Genomic DNA, 20,746 nt, shown 5'->3' on the forward strand with positions numbered 1-20,746 from the left:
CTGAAGAAAAATTTACAGCACTAAACATCTATATTATAAGACAAAAAATTTCTCATTATCAAGGAGCTAACCTCCCACTTGAAGAAATTGGGAAACTTAACAGAAAGCAATGAAACACAAGCACAAAAATAAGAGAAAAAAATCAGTAAAATGAAAAGTAGGTTCTTTGAAGAGATCAATAATTTTTTTTTTAAGTTTATTTTGAGAGAGTGTGCGAGAAAGTTGGGGAGGGGCAGAGAGAGAGAGAGAGAAAAAATCAGAAGCAGGCTCTGAACGGTCAGCGCAGAGCCCACTGGACACAGGGCCTGACCTCACACACCATGAGATCATGACCTGAGTCGAAATCAAGAATCAGACCCAAAATTAAGAGTCAGACATTTAACCAACTGAGCCACCCAGGTGCCCTGAGATCAATAAAATTTATAAGCCTCTATCCAGTTATTTCTGCCTTTAAGAGTCAGTACCTCATTTCTCTCCTTTTGAATAAAGACTAGATTTACGACTTGCTTCTAGAAAAACTGAATAAAGCAGAAGTAAGTGTGTATTAACATCAGAGGCCAGGGGCAAAAAGGGACTATGCAGCTTTCTGCTTGGTCTCTGTTATGTCACTCAGGGGAAGCTAGCTGCCATGTTGTGAGGACACTACGGAGGTCTGTGCCGTAAGGAACTGAGGGCCTCCAGTCAAAAGCAGCAGAAAACAGAGGGCTTCAGCCAACAGCCATGTTCATGAGCTATCCTGGAAGCAAATCTTTCAGCTCTAGTCAAGCCTTCGGAGTACTGGGAAACTAGCTAGCATCTTCATTGCAAGTTCATGAGGAACACTGATCCAGAACCATCCACCCAAGTAACTTTCAAATTCCTGATCCACAGCATATGTGACAATGTTTGTTGTTCTAAGCCACAAAGATTTGGAGTAGGTAGTTATGCAGCAAAAGATAATATAGGGAACATCATTATAGATCCTAAAAGCATTCATTAAAAGGATAATAATGGAATATAACATTTAAGACAATAAATTCAAAAATCTAGAGGAAATAATCAAATTCCTTGAAGGAAACAAACTACCAAGGCTCACTCAAAAGAAAAGGAACAATTTAATAATATCTTCTTAAAATATCTTCTTAAAGCCAGAGGGTTTATTCTCACACACACATACACATACAAAGGATCAATAAGTTTCACACGCTATAATTTTTACAAAGATTATCTAATCACAATGTAAGAGAACTAGAAATAACAAAATTAAAAATCAAAACAAGACTTGTGAGAAAATGTTTTACTTTTCTATTAAATAACTCCTGGGTACAAGGGATCTACAAAGTAAACTTCAGTACTAAAAAACTATGATGATGAAACACTGTAAGTCAGCATATACAGATTACTATAAAAACAGTAATAAGAGGATAATGCAGAGCTATAAAAATTTTATCAATAAAAATGTGCACTCATAGCCAAATCTGGGATAATTTAAACATCAAAATAAGTAATGATCACAATCCATTAAATAAATTATTTTTAAAACCAATGAGTTCCGTCTGATACAAGTAAGTGGGGAAAAAGAGAAAGCTAGTCCTTATAATAAAACAACAATAAAGAAAAACTAGTGAAGTTAGAAAAGCATCATTTGGTGCAGCACCTGGGTGGCTCAGTCAATTGAGCGGCCGACTCTCGATTTCGGCTCAGGTTACGATCTCATGGTTTCACGGGTTTGAGCCCTGCATCTGGCTCCATGCAGACAGTGAGCAGCCTGCTTGTTATTCTCACTCACGCACCTGCCCCACTCACGCACACTCTCTGTGTCTCTCTTTCTCGCTCTCAAAAGAAATAAACTTTAGAAAAAGAAAAGGAGGGGCGCCTGGGTGGCGCAGTCGGTTAAGCGTCCGACTTCAGCCAGGTCACGATCTCGCGGTCCGTGAGTTCGAGCCCCGCGTCAGGCTCTGGGCTGATGGCTCGGAGCCTGGAGCCTGTTTCCGATTCTGTGTCTCCCTCTCTCTCTGCCCCTCCCCCGTTCATGCTCTGTCTCTCTCTGTCCCAAAAATAAATAAACGAAGAAAAAGAAAAGGAAATCATCATTTATTTGGCAACCACCACAGTACTAACTGGTTCAATCAAGAGTCAATAGATGCTAAAACTGGTGTGTACCCCTGAAAGTTTGATGCCTCATACCTCTCTAGAAGTACTTCTGAATTACAAAAGGAAAACCTGGCACATGTCATCTTAAACAGGTGATCACCAATGAAACCCGCTAACTTCATGAGCCCTGAAAATAACACAACATTCTTTCTGTGTCATCTCTGCCAAAGTGACATGATCTGAATTTAATGATGAGGAAACATCAGTCAAACCCAAACTGAGGGACATTCTGCCTAATAACCAAACTGTATTCTTAAACAACATCAAGTTTAGGGCACCTGGGCGGCTCAGTCCGACTCTTGGTTAAGCGTCGGACTCTTGTGGCTCAGTTGGTTAAGCGTCCGACCCTTGGTTAAGGGTCCAACCCTTGGTTTCGGCTCAGGTCATGATCTCACTCATGGTTTTGTGGGTTCGAGCCCGCATCAGGCTCTGCGCTGACAGTATGGAGCCTGCTTGGGATCTTCTCTCTCGCTCTCAATCTCTCTCTCTCTCTCTCTCTCTCTCTCTCTCTGCCCCTCCCTGACTCACACTCTGTCTCTTTCAAAATAAATAAACTTAAAAATTCTCAAATTTATTAAAAGCAAAGAGACCATGGAACTATTCCAGATTAAAGAGATATGTCAACTAAATGTAATGTGATATCTTTTAGGAGGCTGGAAAGGGCTACAAAATATGTAATTGCAACATCAACAAAATTTGAATTTGGACTCCAGATAATGGCATTACATCATGATTAAATTTCCTGATTTTGGTAACTGTACTGTGGATTTATATAAGTGTATCCTTGTTCTCATGAAATATATGCTGAAATATGTAAGAATAAAGAGGCACTATGTCTACAACCTAATCTTAAACTGTTCAGAAAAATAATGTGTATATATACCCACCCACATATATATACACACATATATATATATATACACACACACACACACACTCAGAATAATAAATCAAATGGGGCAAAAGTAAAATGGAGAATCTGGGTAATCTTCATACATGCTTGTTATTGTAAGTTTGAAATTATATACAAAACAAACAGACGAAAATCAGCTCCACCAAACAAAACAATGTTAAATTAAGTTGTTTACGTTATGATTTCAGTAAGCTGCTTAAGGCAAGTACAAATCAGAACTGTAGCTACAACAAAGGGTCACAGGTAAATTTCATCTAATCTCAATTCTGATGTTTACACATTTTCTCTTTTTTGTTTTGTTTTGTTTTTTTGTTTACACATTTTCTAAGAGGCTTTAGCAGACAGACACATATAATACAAAGTACTTTCCTTAAAGTGCCTAAAATGCTGGAAACATGGTTCCTAATAAAAATGTAACTTAAGATCTCTTCAATTTTTCTAAATATTGTCTGAAAAGTGAATCATGTTTTCACCTAGGTAATTCAAGACTGGTACTTCCAACTGGGGAAGGGAAAAGTGGATTATCTTTATTCCAGAAATAATAATGAAATTTAACCTCTACTTTCTGTGATGATCCCGATGAATTTGAAGAAAAATGAATATATCCATATGTACCCTCTGTAACCTTCCCTTAATTACAGTGTATTGATTAGTTATACACTCAATATTCTGAGGGGTGGGTAAAAGTTTCATTTAGCAAGTAAATTTGATAACTCACTCTGTATTTTTGAGAGATTATTATAGGTTTTGAGTAAACTTCAAAACTTAACGATAATTCTAGGATATGGCCCCGATCTTCAAAAAGTATGTGTGCTAGTGGGGAAGTAGGTCAAACAGGTAAAGGTTGTGCACCTTCTAGGCACAAACACCCAGTCATAAAAAAGTTAAAGGGATGTAACGTACAGCATGGCAACCAGAGTTAATACTATTGCATATCTGAAAGCTGCGAAGAGACTAATCTTAAAAGTTCTCATCACAGGAAAAAAATTCTACAACTACATATGGCGAATCAGATGAACAGCTAGACTTAACTGTGATCATTTCACAACACATACATACATCAAATCATTATGTTGTACACCTGAAACTAATATAACGTTGCATGTCATTTATCACTAAAAAAAAAAAAGCATGAAATATGCTTCCCTTTAAAGTTAAATAAATTATCAAGTTTTCAAATACCCAATACTCAAACATTTTTGAAAGGTGAAACCATTCTCTTAATCACTATAATTAAGAGTTAAATTTTACCTCCATCCCATTCATTTAATACTGGCAATGTCTGTTTTGATGAGAATTGTTGAATGGAGCGTTAATCAAGGTAAGGTGGAGCAATGCAATTATTCATTTTCCTTTCAGAAAATAAAAATAATTCTGAGAACAGAAATTTTTATTCATTACCATGATATTTTTCCAAATTATCTGGTTAATCACTAAATTTTAAATTATGACAAAATTGCATAATTTGTGTTTCTATAAAAAGGAGCCCAAATAATTGAAAACTTGCCTAAGATTCATACATATTTTCTTAGAAAATACAGTTCTGCTTCAATGTTAAGTTGTTTTAAAATGACCACTTTGTTTCTTTCCTCTTCAGGAATTTCTCCTCATTTCACACAGCAAACCAAATCCTCTGGTTGGTCAGTCACGTGTTACGTTTTATAGCTAGAAGGTACGGATTGATCATTTAACCTATTCATGACCCGTATTATAAGTTGCAGGTGGTTAGGGCCCACCGCCTGGTTAAGCATCAGTCTCTTGATTTCAGCTCCGATCATGATCTCACTATTGAGGAGTTCAGAGCCCCACCTCCGGAGCCTGCTTGGGATTCTCTCTCTCCCTCTGCCCTTCGTTGCCCCGCTCGCACTCCACTGCTCCATCACTCTCTGCCTCTCAATAAACAAACTTTAAAAAAAAATTAAAAATTAAAAAATGTTGCAGGTGGTTAATTTGTGTGTGGTTTCACCAGTTTTCCCTCAGGCTGGATCTGTTAATTTTAAAAGATTTAAAAAAACATATATATGTGTGGTCAGAGAGGTGGTACCATGATGAGTGTAAAGGTCAGGGAGCAAAAATCTATCCTTAAAATTCTACCCTAGGGTATCTTGGTGCAATGTAGAGGGGCAAACTCCATCCACGAGTGAATCACATAGCCTGGCTTTAAGGAATTCTGGTGATCATGGGCAAGTAACTTAACCTCTCCGCCTTCCCATGCTTTGACTAACTTAACTATGAAGAGAGAATGACCTTTTTTTAAAAAATTGTGCCTCAAGGGGCTGAGCATTAGTGAAACAAGGTACTTGGAAAGCACTCTGTAAACTTCAGAAATGTACACGTGTGTTACCATGTGTAATAAACTCCACAAGCCACTTGCACTCAGAAGTAATGAATTCTGTTAAGATTCCGTACAAAATATCGCTGCTGGAGGTGTTCAGGTACACACGACTAAGCTGGGAGCCAAAAGGAGGCTTATATATACATATTTTTTCATTTGTTTATTTTACTGTAAAACGAATATAATTAACATGGATTTCCTCGTGAACGGGCACCAACCTTCGTGGGTTTTGTCGGGCGGGGTGGGAATGGCGTTAGAATCGAGGTAGGCAAAAATTTGCGAAAAAACGAACAAAAACAGTTAACGGTGGGACAGACACCGAGTCAAAAGGGAGGCCAAACTCAGGAAGCTGAGCGAGGGGGCGTGGCCCTCCGCCCCGCCCCCCGCTCCGGTCCAGCGCGGGGCTCCGCCGGCCAAGTCCCTGGCTGCGAGCCCGTCCCGGCCACCGACGCGGTAGCCAGGGGCCGGCTTGCCCACAACAGCAGCCGTTCTCAAACCTCTAGACTCGGAGGAAGCGGTCCCGCGCCGCCCCCCTAGATCCCCACAGGTCCGGGCCGCTAACCGCTCCCGTAACTGACTTCCAGGGGCGGAGCTGCGCCGCGAGAGGGAGGCCCAACTAGCGAGCAGGCAACAAGCGGGCAGGTACCTGAACTGAAATGAATCCTTCGTACACGGTTTTCGCCCGGTTCTGAGGCAGAAGCAGCGGGCACTGGCGCAACAGGCTCGCTTCCATCTCCGCCACGGTTCGCCGTCCGTGGAGCCGCCGGGGGTTTAGCCACTAGCTGCGCCCCGCACATGCGCAGTCCCGCCAGCGCCCTGGGCTCCGAGGGGCGGAAACGCCGGCTTTGGCGGGAAAAAGTCTCGAAGATTCCGCGCTAGGGGAAATGAAGGTCTTGGGCTAGTCCGGGCATCTGGACTCAGGCCCAGCCACAGTAGATGCTCGGCAGGAGATAGCATTGGCCCCAATAGGGGGCAGGAGGGAAGATTGTTATTTTCACAGATGTAATTGAACAAGAGCATTCCAGCCTTGATTGTCCCAATAACCCTTTTGGTAATTTTGTTTGATTTTACTGAGAGACTACTACAGCTTTGTGGAGTTGCATTTCTTACCGCATAAGATGGTTTGTACAGTCTGGGTATTGTATTTCCTTTACCCTGAACCTGCCTCAACTCCCCTTCTTCACTATAATCAGTCTATTAGCCTGTTCTACAGGATCTCTTGTATGCCTTCAGCATACAGAAAAATGTATTGTTCTGTATGTATTACTATACAATGTATTATAATCCATTCAGTATATCACATGCAACATTGTAATTCTATGGTTTACCAAGTTTAGTCAATTACTATTGTATTTCAGAACTGCACAATTGTGTATTTGTGTGTGTATACACACACACACACACACACACACAAATATATATACACACATATACACACGTATCTCCAGACTCAAGTCAACATCACACTCAGCTTTGGTGCACTGCATTCACAAACGTCTAAGGGCAAAATGTGAGGGAAGATTGCCGATTAACTTGTTGAGCCAAAGTTAATTTTTCTTTGATAACCCTTTCTATACATTTTTTTAACTCAGAAATGGTGATTATCCATTTCCTTTTACTGAGGGCTGATTAAATAAGCAGCTTACTACTATTTACCACAAAATTGTTTGATATCACCATCAGTATTCAATGCATTATATTTTTGAACCCTAGTATTTGCAAAACATCATTGTAATATGCCACAGGCCATGTAAAGATAAGATGTACTCCCTCCCATCTTTATTGCCCTCAAAATGGAATTTGGCTTCCTGAAGATTCTTAAACTTTCACAACAATTATCACCATATTCTGGATACTTAGGGAAAAACGAGAGTATGGCAATGGTAGTTAGATATAAATTACACTAAAGCAGTCGTTTTTAAAATGTCTAGAGCCATCAGCAGCAGTATCACCTGGGAAATGCAAATTTTCACCCCTCTGTCTCAGATCTAGGGAATCCCAAACTCTGGGGGTAAGGCCTAACCATGTGTGTTTTAACAAGCCCTCCAGATGATTATGATGCATGCAAAGTTTGAGAACCTTCTTAGGGATATGACCCTCCCCTCCCTCAATTATGTAACTCATTCATTAAGGATGATACTGCATTCAACCATCACAATCATGTTAAACTATTTACATGGATGCCCAGGCTGTACCCTTGACTAGGGGTTCTCAAAGGGTGGTCCTTGGACCAGCATCATCAGTATCACCTGAGACCATGTCACCCCAGACCAATTGAATCTCTTAATTCTAGGAGACAAGTTCAGCAATCTGTTTTAAGAATCACACGTTTAACACCTCTGTGTTTTAACAAGGGACTCTAATGTAAGCCGAAATTTGAACACCATTACCTTAGACTTAGTGAAGTTTTATTTTCACAGCTGATTCTACTCTGCAACTAGCTGAAAGTCATTGCACTAATCAAGTGAATAATTGTCAAAGATTTTACAGTTCCAACGTCAGAGTTACCTCGCCACATAGTTAAGGTTTAGACATTAGCTATGTGAATACACATAGTTTATTAGTGTCAAACCATCATTTAAAAGACATTCTTAATACAGAGATCATTTCAGTTATAAAAAGAGAAACTTTAAAGGAAAAAAAAGCTGAAAGAGTAATGGCAATTTGGGTCTGATATTAGGGAACGGAAATTGCCTTGGCTTTTCTATCATGGTCTCAAGATCACTACTGGAGCCCTAACCATCAATAGGGCAGTGATAGCTTTCACAGAGGTCCCTTGAACAAGTCTTATATCACATTGGCCATCCCATATGCAAAGGGTCTGGGAAACACAGATAGTTTTTTTGGCAAATATATCGTTTGGAATTTGTTAGTAAGAATAAAGGAGAGAATGGTGGAGATGGGCTGCTTTCCATTTCTGTAACACTGAAAAATCCACCTGCCCTCTCCCCCCAAAAAAAGATTTGTACTTTCTTGGCAACGCATTATTAATATATGCTTTATATGACAAATTTTCATGTATGTGTACTTCTAAAGATATAATAGTATATTTTCCTGCATTTTCTTTTTATTTCAAGATGATTTTTCCTTTCAAAGAGCACTAAAATTAATTTATATTTTGTTGACTAACTGAAATGAACATCATTTATAAAAGCATTAAGGATTAGAAATCAGATGAATAGGGGCTCCTAGGTGGCTCAGATGGTTGAGCATCTGACTCTTGATTTCAGCTCAGATCATGATCCCAGGGTCATGGAATAGAGCCTGGGGGGCTCTGAACTGAGCATGGAGCCTGCTTGAGATTCTCTCCCTCTGCCCCTCTCCCTCATTCACACTCACTCTCTCAGAAGGAAAGGAAGGAAGGAAGGAAGGAAGGAAGGAAGGAAGGAAGGAAGGAAGGAAGAGGATGGAAGGAAGGAAGAAAGAAAAAAAGGAAAAGAAAGAAAGAAATCAGATGAATAGGTAACATTATAAGCAATAAGGAACCAATTTTACATTTTGGAAACTTAGTGTAATCTACATAGTAATGAAATATCCTGCAAATAGAATAAGGAAGCCATGAAACCACAAGTATATTTTTCATCCAAAAATGTCCTTCAGCTATGAAAAATAAAAAAGATATGGTTGTGGTTTATCACATTCCTTTAAAGAATCCTTTGTTGATGGGGATAGGATTTACTAAAATAGCAATTTTATTTCTTTCAGTGTTGCTTGTTTCTATCTACAGACAAAGGAGAGCAAGTAATGAGTTATCCATAATGTGGAAATAGCTGATTTTATAAAATTTTAAGAAATAACTAAATTAATAAAAATAAATTAAAATTCACACCAAAATTCAAAAGTTTAGAGGTAATTTTATACATATATAGTCATTTCAAAATAACAAAAACATTTTAAAAGTATCTTTATCAAAAAATTAGTAACACCTTTTTTATTCTTTGAAATATATTTAAACTTAATGTTAGCAGGTCTATGAGGAAACAGATATAATTATACATTGCTTATTATTATGTGTAATTTGAAAAATGTTTCTAAAAAAGCAATCTACTTATATACAGCAGAAAACATAAAAACTATTTTCTTTTGAACAAGTACAACTTATGGGAGTATATCCCAAGAAGATAATCCAAAAATGTTAATAGAAATAGGAGACAACTTAATGCCTAATAACTTAGAAATGGCCAAATTATATAACATGATAGAATGTTAAAAGCCATTAAAATGACATATGTGAGTGTGGTATTGGTACATTAAAAGTGTGTGTGAAATCTTGATATGTGAAAAGAGCAAAACAACGTCAAGATAAAAGGAAGGAACTTACATAATCAGTTGATATTTTAAAGATAAAAGACCTTTCATTTTTCCATGTAAAGCAAATTACTTAACAGTACCATGAATTTTTTAAAAGAAAGCATTAGCAAAGATTTTTATAAATGTAAATGCTATCCAACTTAAAATCATCTATTAAGTTAGAGGAAGCACAATATAATGAAAAGAGAGTCAAGAAACTTCAAATGCTTGACTTCGTATAGATCACATTATGATCTCTAAGGTCCTTTGCAATTCCAAAAATGTATCTGTAGGAAGCAAATGGGCTCAGGGCACCTGGGTGACTCAGTAGGCTGAGTGCACTGTTGATTTCAGCTCACGTCATGATCTCATGGTTCCTGGGATGGAGTCCCATAGGGGGCTCTGTGCTGACAGCATGGAGCCTGCTTGGAACTAACTCACTCTCTCTCTCTCTCTCTCTCTCTCTCTCTCGCACTCTGTCTCACTCTCTCTGTCCCTGCCTCACTCAACACTGCCTCTCTCTCTCTCTCTCTCTGTCAAAATAAATTTTTTAAAAAGTGAGTGGGCTCAAAAACACAGGTGTGGATTATCTGAATAATAAATCTGAAAATAAAACTTTGAAAATTTCATTCACGTTGTCACTCCACTTAATAAGATTGTGTTTGCGAAATCTAATGTGGAAAACTGGCATTGGATATTTTTGCTGTTTTGTCAACAATTAAGATAGTTTAGTCGTGTTCACTTTTAGTTGGACAATAAATGCTTTCAGGAAATGATGTAGGAACGTTGTGAACCAATTATTGCAGCAGGAGATGAAGTTTGTGTTCAGTACAGAAGGAACAGCAACAAAGAGTTGAAGCAAACATCTTTACATAAGGTTTTATTAGTTTAATTGATGAATCAAGAGGATTCAGCCTTTGGATGTTCATGTTCAAATTATGAACTAAAAACCTTATCTAGATGTAGATAATCTCCCTTCTTTAGGTACTTATTCAGAAATGATTATATATCATCAGTTCAAAATTCAAAGCGATTTTGTATACATATACAGTCATTTGAAAATGACAAAAACATTGTAAGTTTATACAAAAATTAGCAGGACTTTTAAAATGTTCTTCAAAATCTTAAGTGTATAAAATTGTTTCTTATAGTTATATTCAAGTAATCCATTTGAGGAGGATTCATTTTAATCTCAATCTCCTTTAGAGCCTAAAACAGGTACAAAAGAAAAGATTTTTGAATTGAAAAAGGCACAAAGAAACAAATAATCATGTGTCAAAGTTGGCTGGTCCAGGTTTTATAACTGGGACTCCATATGAAAACCTGACCAATGGGGATAACAGATGTAATCACACAAATTTTTAGGACTCTTAAGAGTACCAATATTTATTCACTAGACATATATTAATATAAATATATATTAATAACATTAATATATTAATATATATATAATATATATTATAATATATAATATATATAATATATAATAATAATTAATATATTAAATATATTAATAAACATATATTAATATAAATATATAAATATATATATTTATAATTTTATACTATTATATTTCATATAAATGTGTCAAAGTTATTTTCTGTATTTAAAACTTATTCAAATTTCTGAAACAGAGTATCTTACCTTACCTTAGTGTGCATAGTTTGCTAGAAGTCACAACCTAAATTATGTCCTGAGACTCCAGAAAACAATTGTAAATTAAGAAGAAAATTGAATAGACTCATTGGATAAGCAGTTTCACTCAACAAAGGTAAAACCTCAGAGGCAATCCGTTCCCAGAAATAGTCATGGCTTATACTTTATTTAGTTGATTTTCAACAAACCTAATTTTATTCAAATACAACTTTATGTACTATAAAGGATTTCCCAATGAGCAAAATGAAAACCGAATCAAGAAATATTTTCTGCTGCTAGGGCAGGGGCTACTTATAGTCCCTTACCCTGCAGAATTTCCTAACCTCTATTAATAAGTAACTGCTTTTACTTCTACCATTCTTTTTTCCAAATGGGTAAGCTTATTATATTTATCCTGTCCCTGGCCCACCACTGTATTTTGTATCTGTATTTTTGTGGGGGGTTGGGGGGGGCGGAGGGGAGGTGGTGGCAGAGACCAGAGGAATCAAACTCCAGACTCTAACAGAGAGGATGTGGACTACTGAGAAATCCTGGAGTTGAAGGTGAATGCAGTGATAGATGAAACATTGGGCTGTCTACTTTGGGAATGGGGGTTGGGCATACGTTTTATTTGTGAGAAGAGAAAAGGTATTTGGTGATCAGAAGAGTAAAAGAGTAAAGTGTAGTGGAGACTTCTATGCGCTCACCGAACCCATTTCCTCTGTCTCCTGGGCCTAAAGCTAAACTACATTTCCACCCTCTCTTGCAGGTTGGTGTGACCAGGTGACTGAATTGTAACCAATGGGAAGTGGGTGGCTCATGAAACTTTTCTAAGCATGATTCAACATTCTCTTTCCTTATTGAGAGAGTGAACTGAATCCAAGTATTCTAAAGCCCTCAGGAATGGTGGAGGCATGAGATGGAAAGAAGCTGTTTCTGCAGTGTCTTCCAATTGACCATGTGTGCGGGAGAAATAAACCTTATTAAAGCACTGAAATGGGGGAAATTTGTGTATTACACCAGCATACAGCATGCATTACTATAATATGGTGGGTAACAAGTTGCCTTAGTATTTCGATTCTATTTGAACATCTAAAAAAAGTGAAATAACAGCCTTATTGTAAAAAGTCAAATATTTACAATATGCCAAAATGATATCCTTTGGATCTATTTAAACTTACAACAAAAAATTTTAGATGTCAGCAAAAATATATGCAATGAAAAATTTAATCTGCGGGATATGTGAGTGAAAATGTGTAAAGACTGCTGCCCGGAGTCTTCACTATTATTCTACTTAGATTATTATTCCACTATTATTTTTCCATTAATATACATGATAAAACCCTGGTGATATTATGCAGATTAAGAATCCACATTTAAATGCATTCAATAACTCTGGAAAAACTACCATGGGATAAACGTTTTATCTATCAGAGGTTTCTTTGTTTGTTTGTTTGCTTTGTTTTGTTTTGTTTTTCATGCTGAACTTCTCTTTGAAAACATTTTCTTAGCCTCCTTTCACTTAGGAGTATAGTAAAACTTAGTATCTTTAAGAATACCTGGTACTACGGGGTGCCTGGGTGGCTCAGTCGGTTAGCGTGCCTGGGTGGCTCAGTCGGTTAGCGTCCGACTTCAGCTCAGGTCATGATCTCGCAGTCTGTGAGTTCAGGCCCCGCATCGGGCTCTGGGCTGATGGCTCAGAGCCTGGAGCCTGCTTCTGGTTCTGTGTCTCCCTCTCTGTCTGCCCCTCCCCCGTTCATGCTCTGTCTCTCTCTGTCTCAAAAATAAAAATAAAACGTTAAAAAAAAATTTAAGAATACCTGGTACTACATACTAGTAACAAATTCCTACTGAATTTCAGTAGGAACATTTAACATTTGATTATACATAAATTTGCTCTTACCTTTTCTTTTCTTATCGCATCAGGTTAGCTGAGCCTTTTGAGCTTGTGCATTTGTTATCCTGGAAAGAGTATGTATAAATTAGATATTTTTTCAGGGTCACAAAGTGATAGCTACCCCATTCCTGATGCTATTGATGTCCAAGGATAATAGATGCAGGATCTCAAGAAGTGGACTCTGGGATTGCCACAGGGAGATGTTTTGAGCCCCATGGCCTTGGAAGAGCCAACATGGAAAAACTGTGACTCTGGGAACCCATCAAGGGCACACTGGCAGACCTGAGCTCTGACACAGTAGTATTTCTCTCCCACAGATCTCTAGCAGCCTGAGTAGAGAGTTGTGTCAAAAGCCAATATGTATTGCCTAAAGCAGCGATTTTTCCATTCGGGGCAATGTTGACCCCCAAGGCATATGGTACTTGCAGACATTTTGGTTGTCACAACTGGGGGTGGAGGATACTACTGGTATCTAATAGTTGGAAGCCAGGACTGTTACTAAACATCCTACAATGCATAAGATGGCCTCCTTCAATAAATATTTTTCCAGACCAAAAGGTTAAACATGCCAAGGTTGAGAAACTCTCCTCTACAGATGTGTGCAGCAAAACTCTTCAGCAGCCAGGCTTGGTTACCAGCTTTACATACTAGAATCATCAGGCTTTATACTCTTCCTACTTAGTGTTTCTGTCAGCCCAAATTACCTACATTGCTTAGTGCTATCAGAAACTTCCAAAATCTCAGTGGCTGAACACCGAATAAAGTTTATTTCTTGTTCATGCTACATTCCAACACAGACTGAAATGTGCATTACCCAGGGACGTAGGCTGATGCAGACTCCATTTCAACACATGCTTCCACAGCCACTAAAACATAGGGAAGGGAAGGACAAATCAAATACTGGGCCTTAAAGTCTTCTCCAAGAAAGGGAAATGCCTCATTTTTACTTATATTTCATTGTCCAACCAAATAACATGGCTACTTCTTTCTTCAATAGAGCAGAAAAGTATATATTCACTGTGTGTTTAGAAGGAGAACCTGGATACTCTTTTTTAACAGCCCTAATGACTATCACAGCATATCTTCCTGATTACCCTTTTTTGGACTGTGAAAGCCTCTAGAACTGTGGAATATTTCAGGGAGGGAACAAAGAGGGAAATGCTTTTTTTTTTTTTCTAGTGTGGCATTTAAGGTATACTCTAGGTAATCAATTGGAAAGAAAATAAGCAGCCATTTTTGTACTCAGTTTGTAGAACAGTGCATTAAGGTCTGGCTTTGAGACGCACACACACACACACACACACACACACACACACACCACTACAAAACAATGGTGGTCAATTCCACCTTGCTGGGGTCAGGAAAGTTTTCATAGTTGCCTTTAGCTTAGTTCTAAAACATGAATTAGGTGAAACAAATTCTCCCACAAGGAAGTTGAATAAAAGTTACAGAAATGTTAAGAAACTTAGAATGTTTAAAGAAACTGCCTTGCGGTGCTTACAGGTAAAGGATGGGGAATGGCAAGATGTGATCTAAGCAAGTAGGAAAGACACACATCAGAAGGAGTCTCACGTGGTGATGTAAACATTTGAGCTTTATCCTAAAGGCAATGCAGAGCTTTTAGCAGGTTTTAATCTGGAAACTAATAGAGCTGATAGATTTTCAATTTTTTTAAGTTTAAATAATTGACTTAGGCAATAAGCAACGATAGGTGCCTAAACCATTATGTGAAAAGTTATGGTGAAATAATCACATGATGCAAAATTATCAACTTCATGAAGGTGGAATCAGGGCTATCACCACCTGATAACTCTTTAGCCAGAAGCTGGACACCCTTAATTATGTGCCAACTGATACCCTGCAATATGAAATACAACGCCAAAACTGGCTGACACGAATCTAATGGATGTAATATCTAGTTTACTGGTAAAACAGGGATAGAGGAGCAAGCTAAATAAAGTCAAGATGGAATAATCAGGCAAATCTAGAATGTCAAATATACCACAAGATAACTAAATCAATTTCTTTAGTCAGTAGCATGGGAAAAAAAGAGGGGGTGGACAGGAGGGGAAAAACTGTTCAAGTCAAAAAGAGACTAGGAAACATAACACTCAAAAGCAATCTGAAACTGAATTTTGAGTACTGGGTCTCTGGATTAGCGAAGTCTTGATAATGGTAGAAACATCCAAGACTAGGAACAATGAAGAGAAAACTATTCCTCGGTAGATCAAATGTGAAAATGCAAGTTCTTGTGAAGTGTTTATGTGAAAATGACCATAAATCAGTGGTTCTCAACTAAGGGCAATTTTGACTCCCAGGTGACATTTGGCAATATCTAGAAGGGAGTGAGTAGGAGGCTGCTGGAATCTGGTGGGTAGAGGCTAAGAAAGGTCCTCAATTCCCTACAAAGCACAAGACAGCCCATTCAACAAAGAATGACCCAGCCCAAAGTGTTAATGGTGCTGAGGTTAAGAAACCCCACAATAGGCAATCAAATGTCTACACAAAGAAAGCAGAGACAAGGGTTAATATGGTTACTTTGATCTTCGCGCAGTTCCCCGCACATGGTAAGAAAAAAGATTTGATAATCCCTTTTATATTGTATAAGCCTACAGAGTCTTGGAAAATTGGGGGGAGAGGCAAAGAGAGAAATATTGTTTGGGGGCTGAAGCTTAGAAGACCAATCTTAGAAGGATTTATAAATATACATCATTAGCATAAAGGTGGTGATAGAAATCTTGGAGGTGAATGAGAACTTCTGTAGCAGCGAGCATCACACCTCACCGTGGCTCAAAATCACTTGCGCGGTTTTGAGAAAATGCAGATGCTTGGTCTAAACCCATAGATTCTGATTTAAATGTCTGGGAGTAGAGGGTATAATAAGCATCATATTTTTTAAAAACTCATATTATTTTAATGTGTAGCCAGTGTTGGAAAGCTAAGATTTTTTTTTTTTTCTGAACACAAATGAACTGTATTCATTATGATGAGTTTATTCATAAAACATACTACATTCAGTGCGGTAGCTCAAAAAGTTTTAGCAGTTTTTCTGGGTTTGGCAAAGCAAAAAGGAACCCACTGTTGGTTGCTTTGGTAAAATAAAGGCTATAAAGTCCTTGGCACAACACAGAGGAAAGAATTTAAAGATTTTGTGAGGTAACAAAGTAGATTAAATGGATCGTGTGTCTTATTTCTATATCCTGCCAGAGCCCTGAAGACTCCTTTCCCTTGCCAATAGAAGAGAGCAAAAAAAGGAAATACCCAAATATTTAAAAGTGCTTTGCTGGCTTTTATTTTTTATTTTTATTTTTGTCTGAGCTCAGAATGCTCGTGGAAAGAGCTACAATAAAAATGGTATTCCAATCTCAGTGGATCTCAGTTGAGAAGCCAGCTGAGGCCTGGCCCAGGTGATGACTGTTAACAGTCTGAAGCAAAGTGGGTATTGTTTTAATAGCCAGATGCTACACTCGGGGATCAGGGAATGGCTTTAGGAGCAGAAATCTCTGGCTATGGTTAATTAATCATGGGGTCCCCAGGAATGAAATAGAAAGACAGCCAATTAAGGTGTGTCTTGATTTATTTAACCAAAGCTATTCTAGGTCTGGTGAACAGAGGTCTCATTGAAGCCAGTGTGCTAGAGAATTTTGGGTTCACAGACCCAGCATCACCCAATGAAGGAGAGGCTAGCTCCTATGAGGAAAGATCCTGCTGTATGTAATATTTTGCCATGTCTTTCCTAATGGGGCTGGCCATCGTTAAGCTGAATACTTGTGCATTGAGGAAAGGGAAATACTGAAACTCGGAAAATACTGAATATTGGCTCAAAGTTATCACTGATTCCTGGGGATCTGTAATTCTACTATAGTCAGGTTCGTTAGGGTATGGGATCCTTATGGAGCCCACATGATAAGTGGAGTTCTGCCCTGCGTTTTTTTTTTTTCCATGGGAGGCCAAGTGGGGTTCCCAAAACCATCTTGGGGTCATTTTCTCAGATCCTGAGGGAATTGTGGGAATGGATATTTTAGGGAACTGGCAGAATCCCACACAGTTTCTTATACCTATAAAGTAAGGGTTATCATTTTGGGAAGCGCCAAGTGGAGGCTATTTGGCACTCTCCTTCCCTGCCAAAACAGTGAACAGGAGCACTGAACCCTGGAGGTTGCTTCCTGGAAGGTGAGATTTGGCGATTAATTTAATAGGCTGGCTTGGCATGAGTCATGGTGAATGACAGATTATTGAAAACAAAATCAGTTGAGACTCCAGTTGTGGCTATTGTTGCAATTTTTTTTCTCCTCACTAGAGTAAATTAATCTATCTTTTAGCTGCAGTTATTAATCTTGCCAAAACATTTTTTAGCCATTTTAGTTTATAGACACTACCAGAAATTTGCCTTCATTGACATAAGCACCAAAAAAATCTTTATTGTTATGCCTCAGGGATACATCAGCTTTCTGACTCTATGCTATAGTCTAGTTTGCTGGGAATGTCACCTTTTGGATCCAAATGGTACATCCATTTGATCCAAAACCCACAAAACATCATGTTGATAGGACATGAAGATCAGACAATAGAAATGTTCCTGGATGCTCTTGTAAGTCATATGTGTGAAATTCTATAAAAATAAAAATCGTAACAATTTGGATATGACACTAAAGGGCCTGAGTAGTTGAGAAGCAGTGCCTGGGTGACTCAGTCCACTGATCATCTGACTTTATTTCAGCTCACGTCATCATCCCAGGGTTCTGGGATCGAGGACTGTGTCAGGCTCCATACTAAGCATGGAACTTGCTTGGGATTTTCTCTTCTCTCTCTCTCTCTCTCTCTCTCTCTCTCTCCTCCTCCTCTTCCCACTCCCCCTCCCCCACTGGATAGATGAGAGAGAGAGAGAGAGAGAGAGAGAGAGAGAGATAAAGGGCCTGGGTGCTTAAGGATCTATGGCATTCCAAGATACTCCTTTCAAAATAGGTATCCAAATTTTGGGTGCAGCATATTTGTATATCTTACTCTGACCATTAACAAGATGATCCAAATTTTACCCATCTATAATTGGGATCCATAATAAAAGAAAGCTTAGTACCTGGTCCAGAGTTTCGGTGCAAGTGACTGTGAACTGGTCATTATGATCTGGAAACTTTCATTGTCTTTGAACGTTTTATAGCAGACCAAGATACTGAATGGACTTGCTAACTCCAGGTAGGAGATATATAGAGAAGGATCCTCAAGTTTGGACAAAGGCCATGGCCTCTTCAGTAACTAACATTTTGTTAAAACATTCCTGAATTGACATTAACTCTGGAGGAAATTGACTATGGGGTTCTCTTTAGTTCATGCTGTCAATAATGAACTGTGTGCTATTCAATGAACCCAGCCATAAGGTCTGTGGTGACAAATAATTTAATAACTGAACACATCCTATATTCCTGTGCCTTCTGCAAAGTGCCATACTTGCTTAAACTCACATCTGTAGCCTAGAGGGAGTTTCCCATGAGCAATTGATGGATGATGTAAAAATCAAATGTACATCCCAGTTTAAATACTGGAGGTAGTGGACTATCCTGGCTTAAAGATGGCTCCACACAACATGCCTATACCAGATGAAAGAAGATTGCTGGCTTGGACGATAGAGAATAAAAATCACATTAGTAGGCAGAACTTGTGCTTTACATGTTAGACACTTTTCATGGAAGAAGATCGGGCCTGAGGTCAAGATATATACTGATTCTTAGGCAGAGACGAATAGTGTGGATTCTTTAGGATTTGGAAGGAACAAAATCAAAGGTTTGGTAAAAAGCAAGCTTATGTATGGAATGGGCATATATATATATATATATATATATATATATATATATATATATATATGGGGTGGATCACTTATAATAGTTCTAGACCCTGGAAATGTTTGTGCTTCAAGCAAATACTCAGCCGAAGGAGAGGCCCCTTAATAATCTAGTGGACAAGATGACCTGGCTTGGTATTTGATCAGTGATCTGCTCAACAGAGTAATGTTGAGCTAGGAGACCTGAGGAGGGCAATTAGAAGGGAGAAAATGGAAAATGGGAGCGGACATCACAAAAGACAGGAGGCTTAGAATTTTTGTCAAATGGCTCTGGAAGCTTAAGTGAAGCCAAAGATGATGTATACGTAGCTGCAGCATGAGCAAGTATGAGTTTTTCTTTAACGTTCTAGATTTAAGGATGAAAAAGCTAAATTGACCCAAATTTGGGGGTTCACTGGTAGCTATAACTAGAAGTACAGCATACAGGGAGAGTTGGATAGGAAGTGGGGGAACTGTAGCTGTCCATGAGAAGATTCTCCACCTTTCAACATTGGCAACATTCCCACAAATATGTTTTATAGAGGAAATAGTTTGACGTGAAAGTTGTTAAGATTATGATGAATCAGCGCAAGAGGAAGCAGTGTGAGAGCAGAATTGTGAGTCACGTTAGAAGAATAACTCATAGGGCGCATGGGTGGCTCAGTCCATTAAGTGTCTGACTTTTGATTTTGGCTCAGGTCACGATCTCACAGTTCATGAGTTCAAGCCCCTCATTGGGCTCTGCGCTGTTAGACCAAGGACTACAATTCAGAGCCTATCCATATGAGAGGGAGAGGCAATCTCAAGCAGGCTCTGTGCTGTAGCTTGAGATTCTTGTCTATCTCAAAATAAATAAACATGAAAGAAAGAAAGAAAGAAAGAAAGAAAGAAAGAAAGAAAGAAAGAAAGAAAGAAAGAAAAAAAGAAAGAAAGAAAACTTACATTTGACCAACTTCATTCAGTTCACTACCAACCACTGCACAGGCTTGGCAGCAAAGATTTTTCCTCTAATTTCTGAAACTGGTCACGCCTGGGTGGTAATAGGACAGGATCCAAGGCACTGAGTGTTCCAGACCCAGTGTGGCTGCAGTGATACACCAAAGGGTTTAAGCTGAATGGGCAAAGAAGTGATAAGTGATAGGCTGAAAGAGAGAGGATTAAAAGATTAAAGAAGCACTTGGGTCAAAAGCATATATTCTTGCAACCCTCCCCTGCTCTGCCATTAGCATTTTCTTGACCCTTCCTACAATTGCTCTTTTCCATGTCTTTGGCTTACTTGTCTCACTGGAAAACCTGCTCCCATCTGCCAATTCATATATTGTAACTTTTTCAAAACCTTGCTCAAAACTCATCTCCAAAAACTATTTTTTTAATCACCCTAATTACAGCTTAATTTTAATCCACCCTTAATCTACATCTTGATTTTGTGCTATTTGAAGACTGTGTATTATAGTAATTTGCACCTGTTGATGTTTCTCTGAAAGTGTTTTCACTTATTACATGTGCATCTGTTCTGTTTCCCTACCCAAACTAAAAAATTGCTAGCAAGTGTTCGATCTTTTCTTTTATACTTGGACATGGTGGATTTACCAGTGAGCTTATTGATACAAAAGAGATGTTTAAAATGTTTACTTTGATTTGGATCATATGGATAGGCTCTGAATTGTTAAATCCAAGATTTTACTAAGAAATCTAAATTTTATATTTTTCTTGGAGATGAAAAGCAAA

The 20,746-nt window shown here is 38.3% G+C and overlaps 1 protein-coding gene across 2 annotated transcripts in view; it reads right to left on the reverse strand.

Annotated features, from left to right (window-relative positions):
- The window catches only part of FANCL (FA complementation group L), an 85,196-nt gene extending 79,056 nt beyond the window's left edge, over positions 1–6,140 (reverse strand). For both annotated transcript variants that reach the window (XM_047068092.1, XM_047068093.1), the window contains exon 1: positions 6,028–6,140. In XM_047068092.1, coding sequence (XP_046924048.1) covers positions 6,028–6,114 — 87 coding nt within the window. In that variant the 5' untranslated portion in view covers positions 6,115–6,140. The remainder of the gene's footprint in view (positions 1–6,027) is intronic.
- Between the last annotated feature and the right edge of the window lie 14,606 nt (positions 6,141–20,746).

This window comes from Lynx rufus, unplaced genomic scaffold (assembly GCF_022079265.1).
Source record: "Lynx rufus isolate CCGP_SWC_20201006 ecotype Redwood Valley unplaced genomic scaffold, mLynRuf1.p SCAF_8, whole genome shotgun sequence".
Classification (NCBI taxonomy): domain Eukaryota; kingdom Metazoa; phylum Chordata; class Mammalia; order Carnivora; family Felidae; genus Lynx; species Lynx rufus.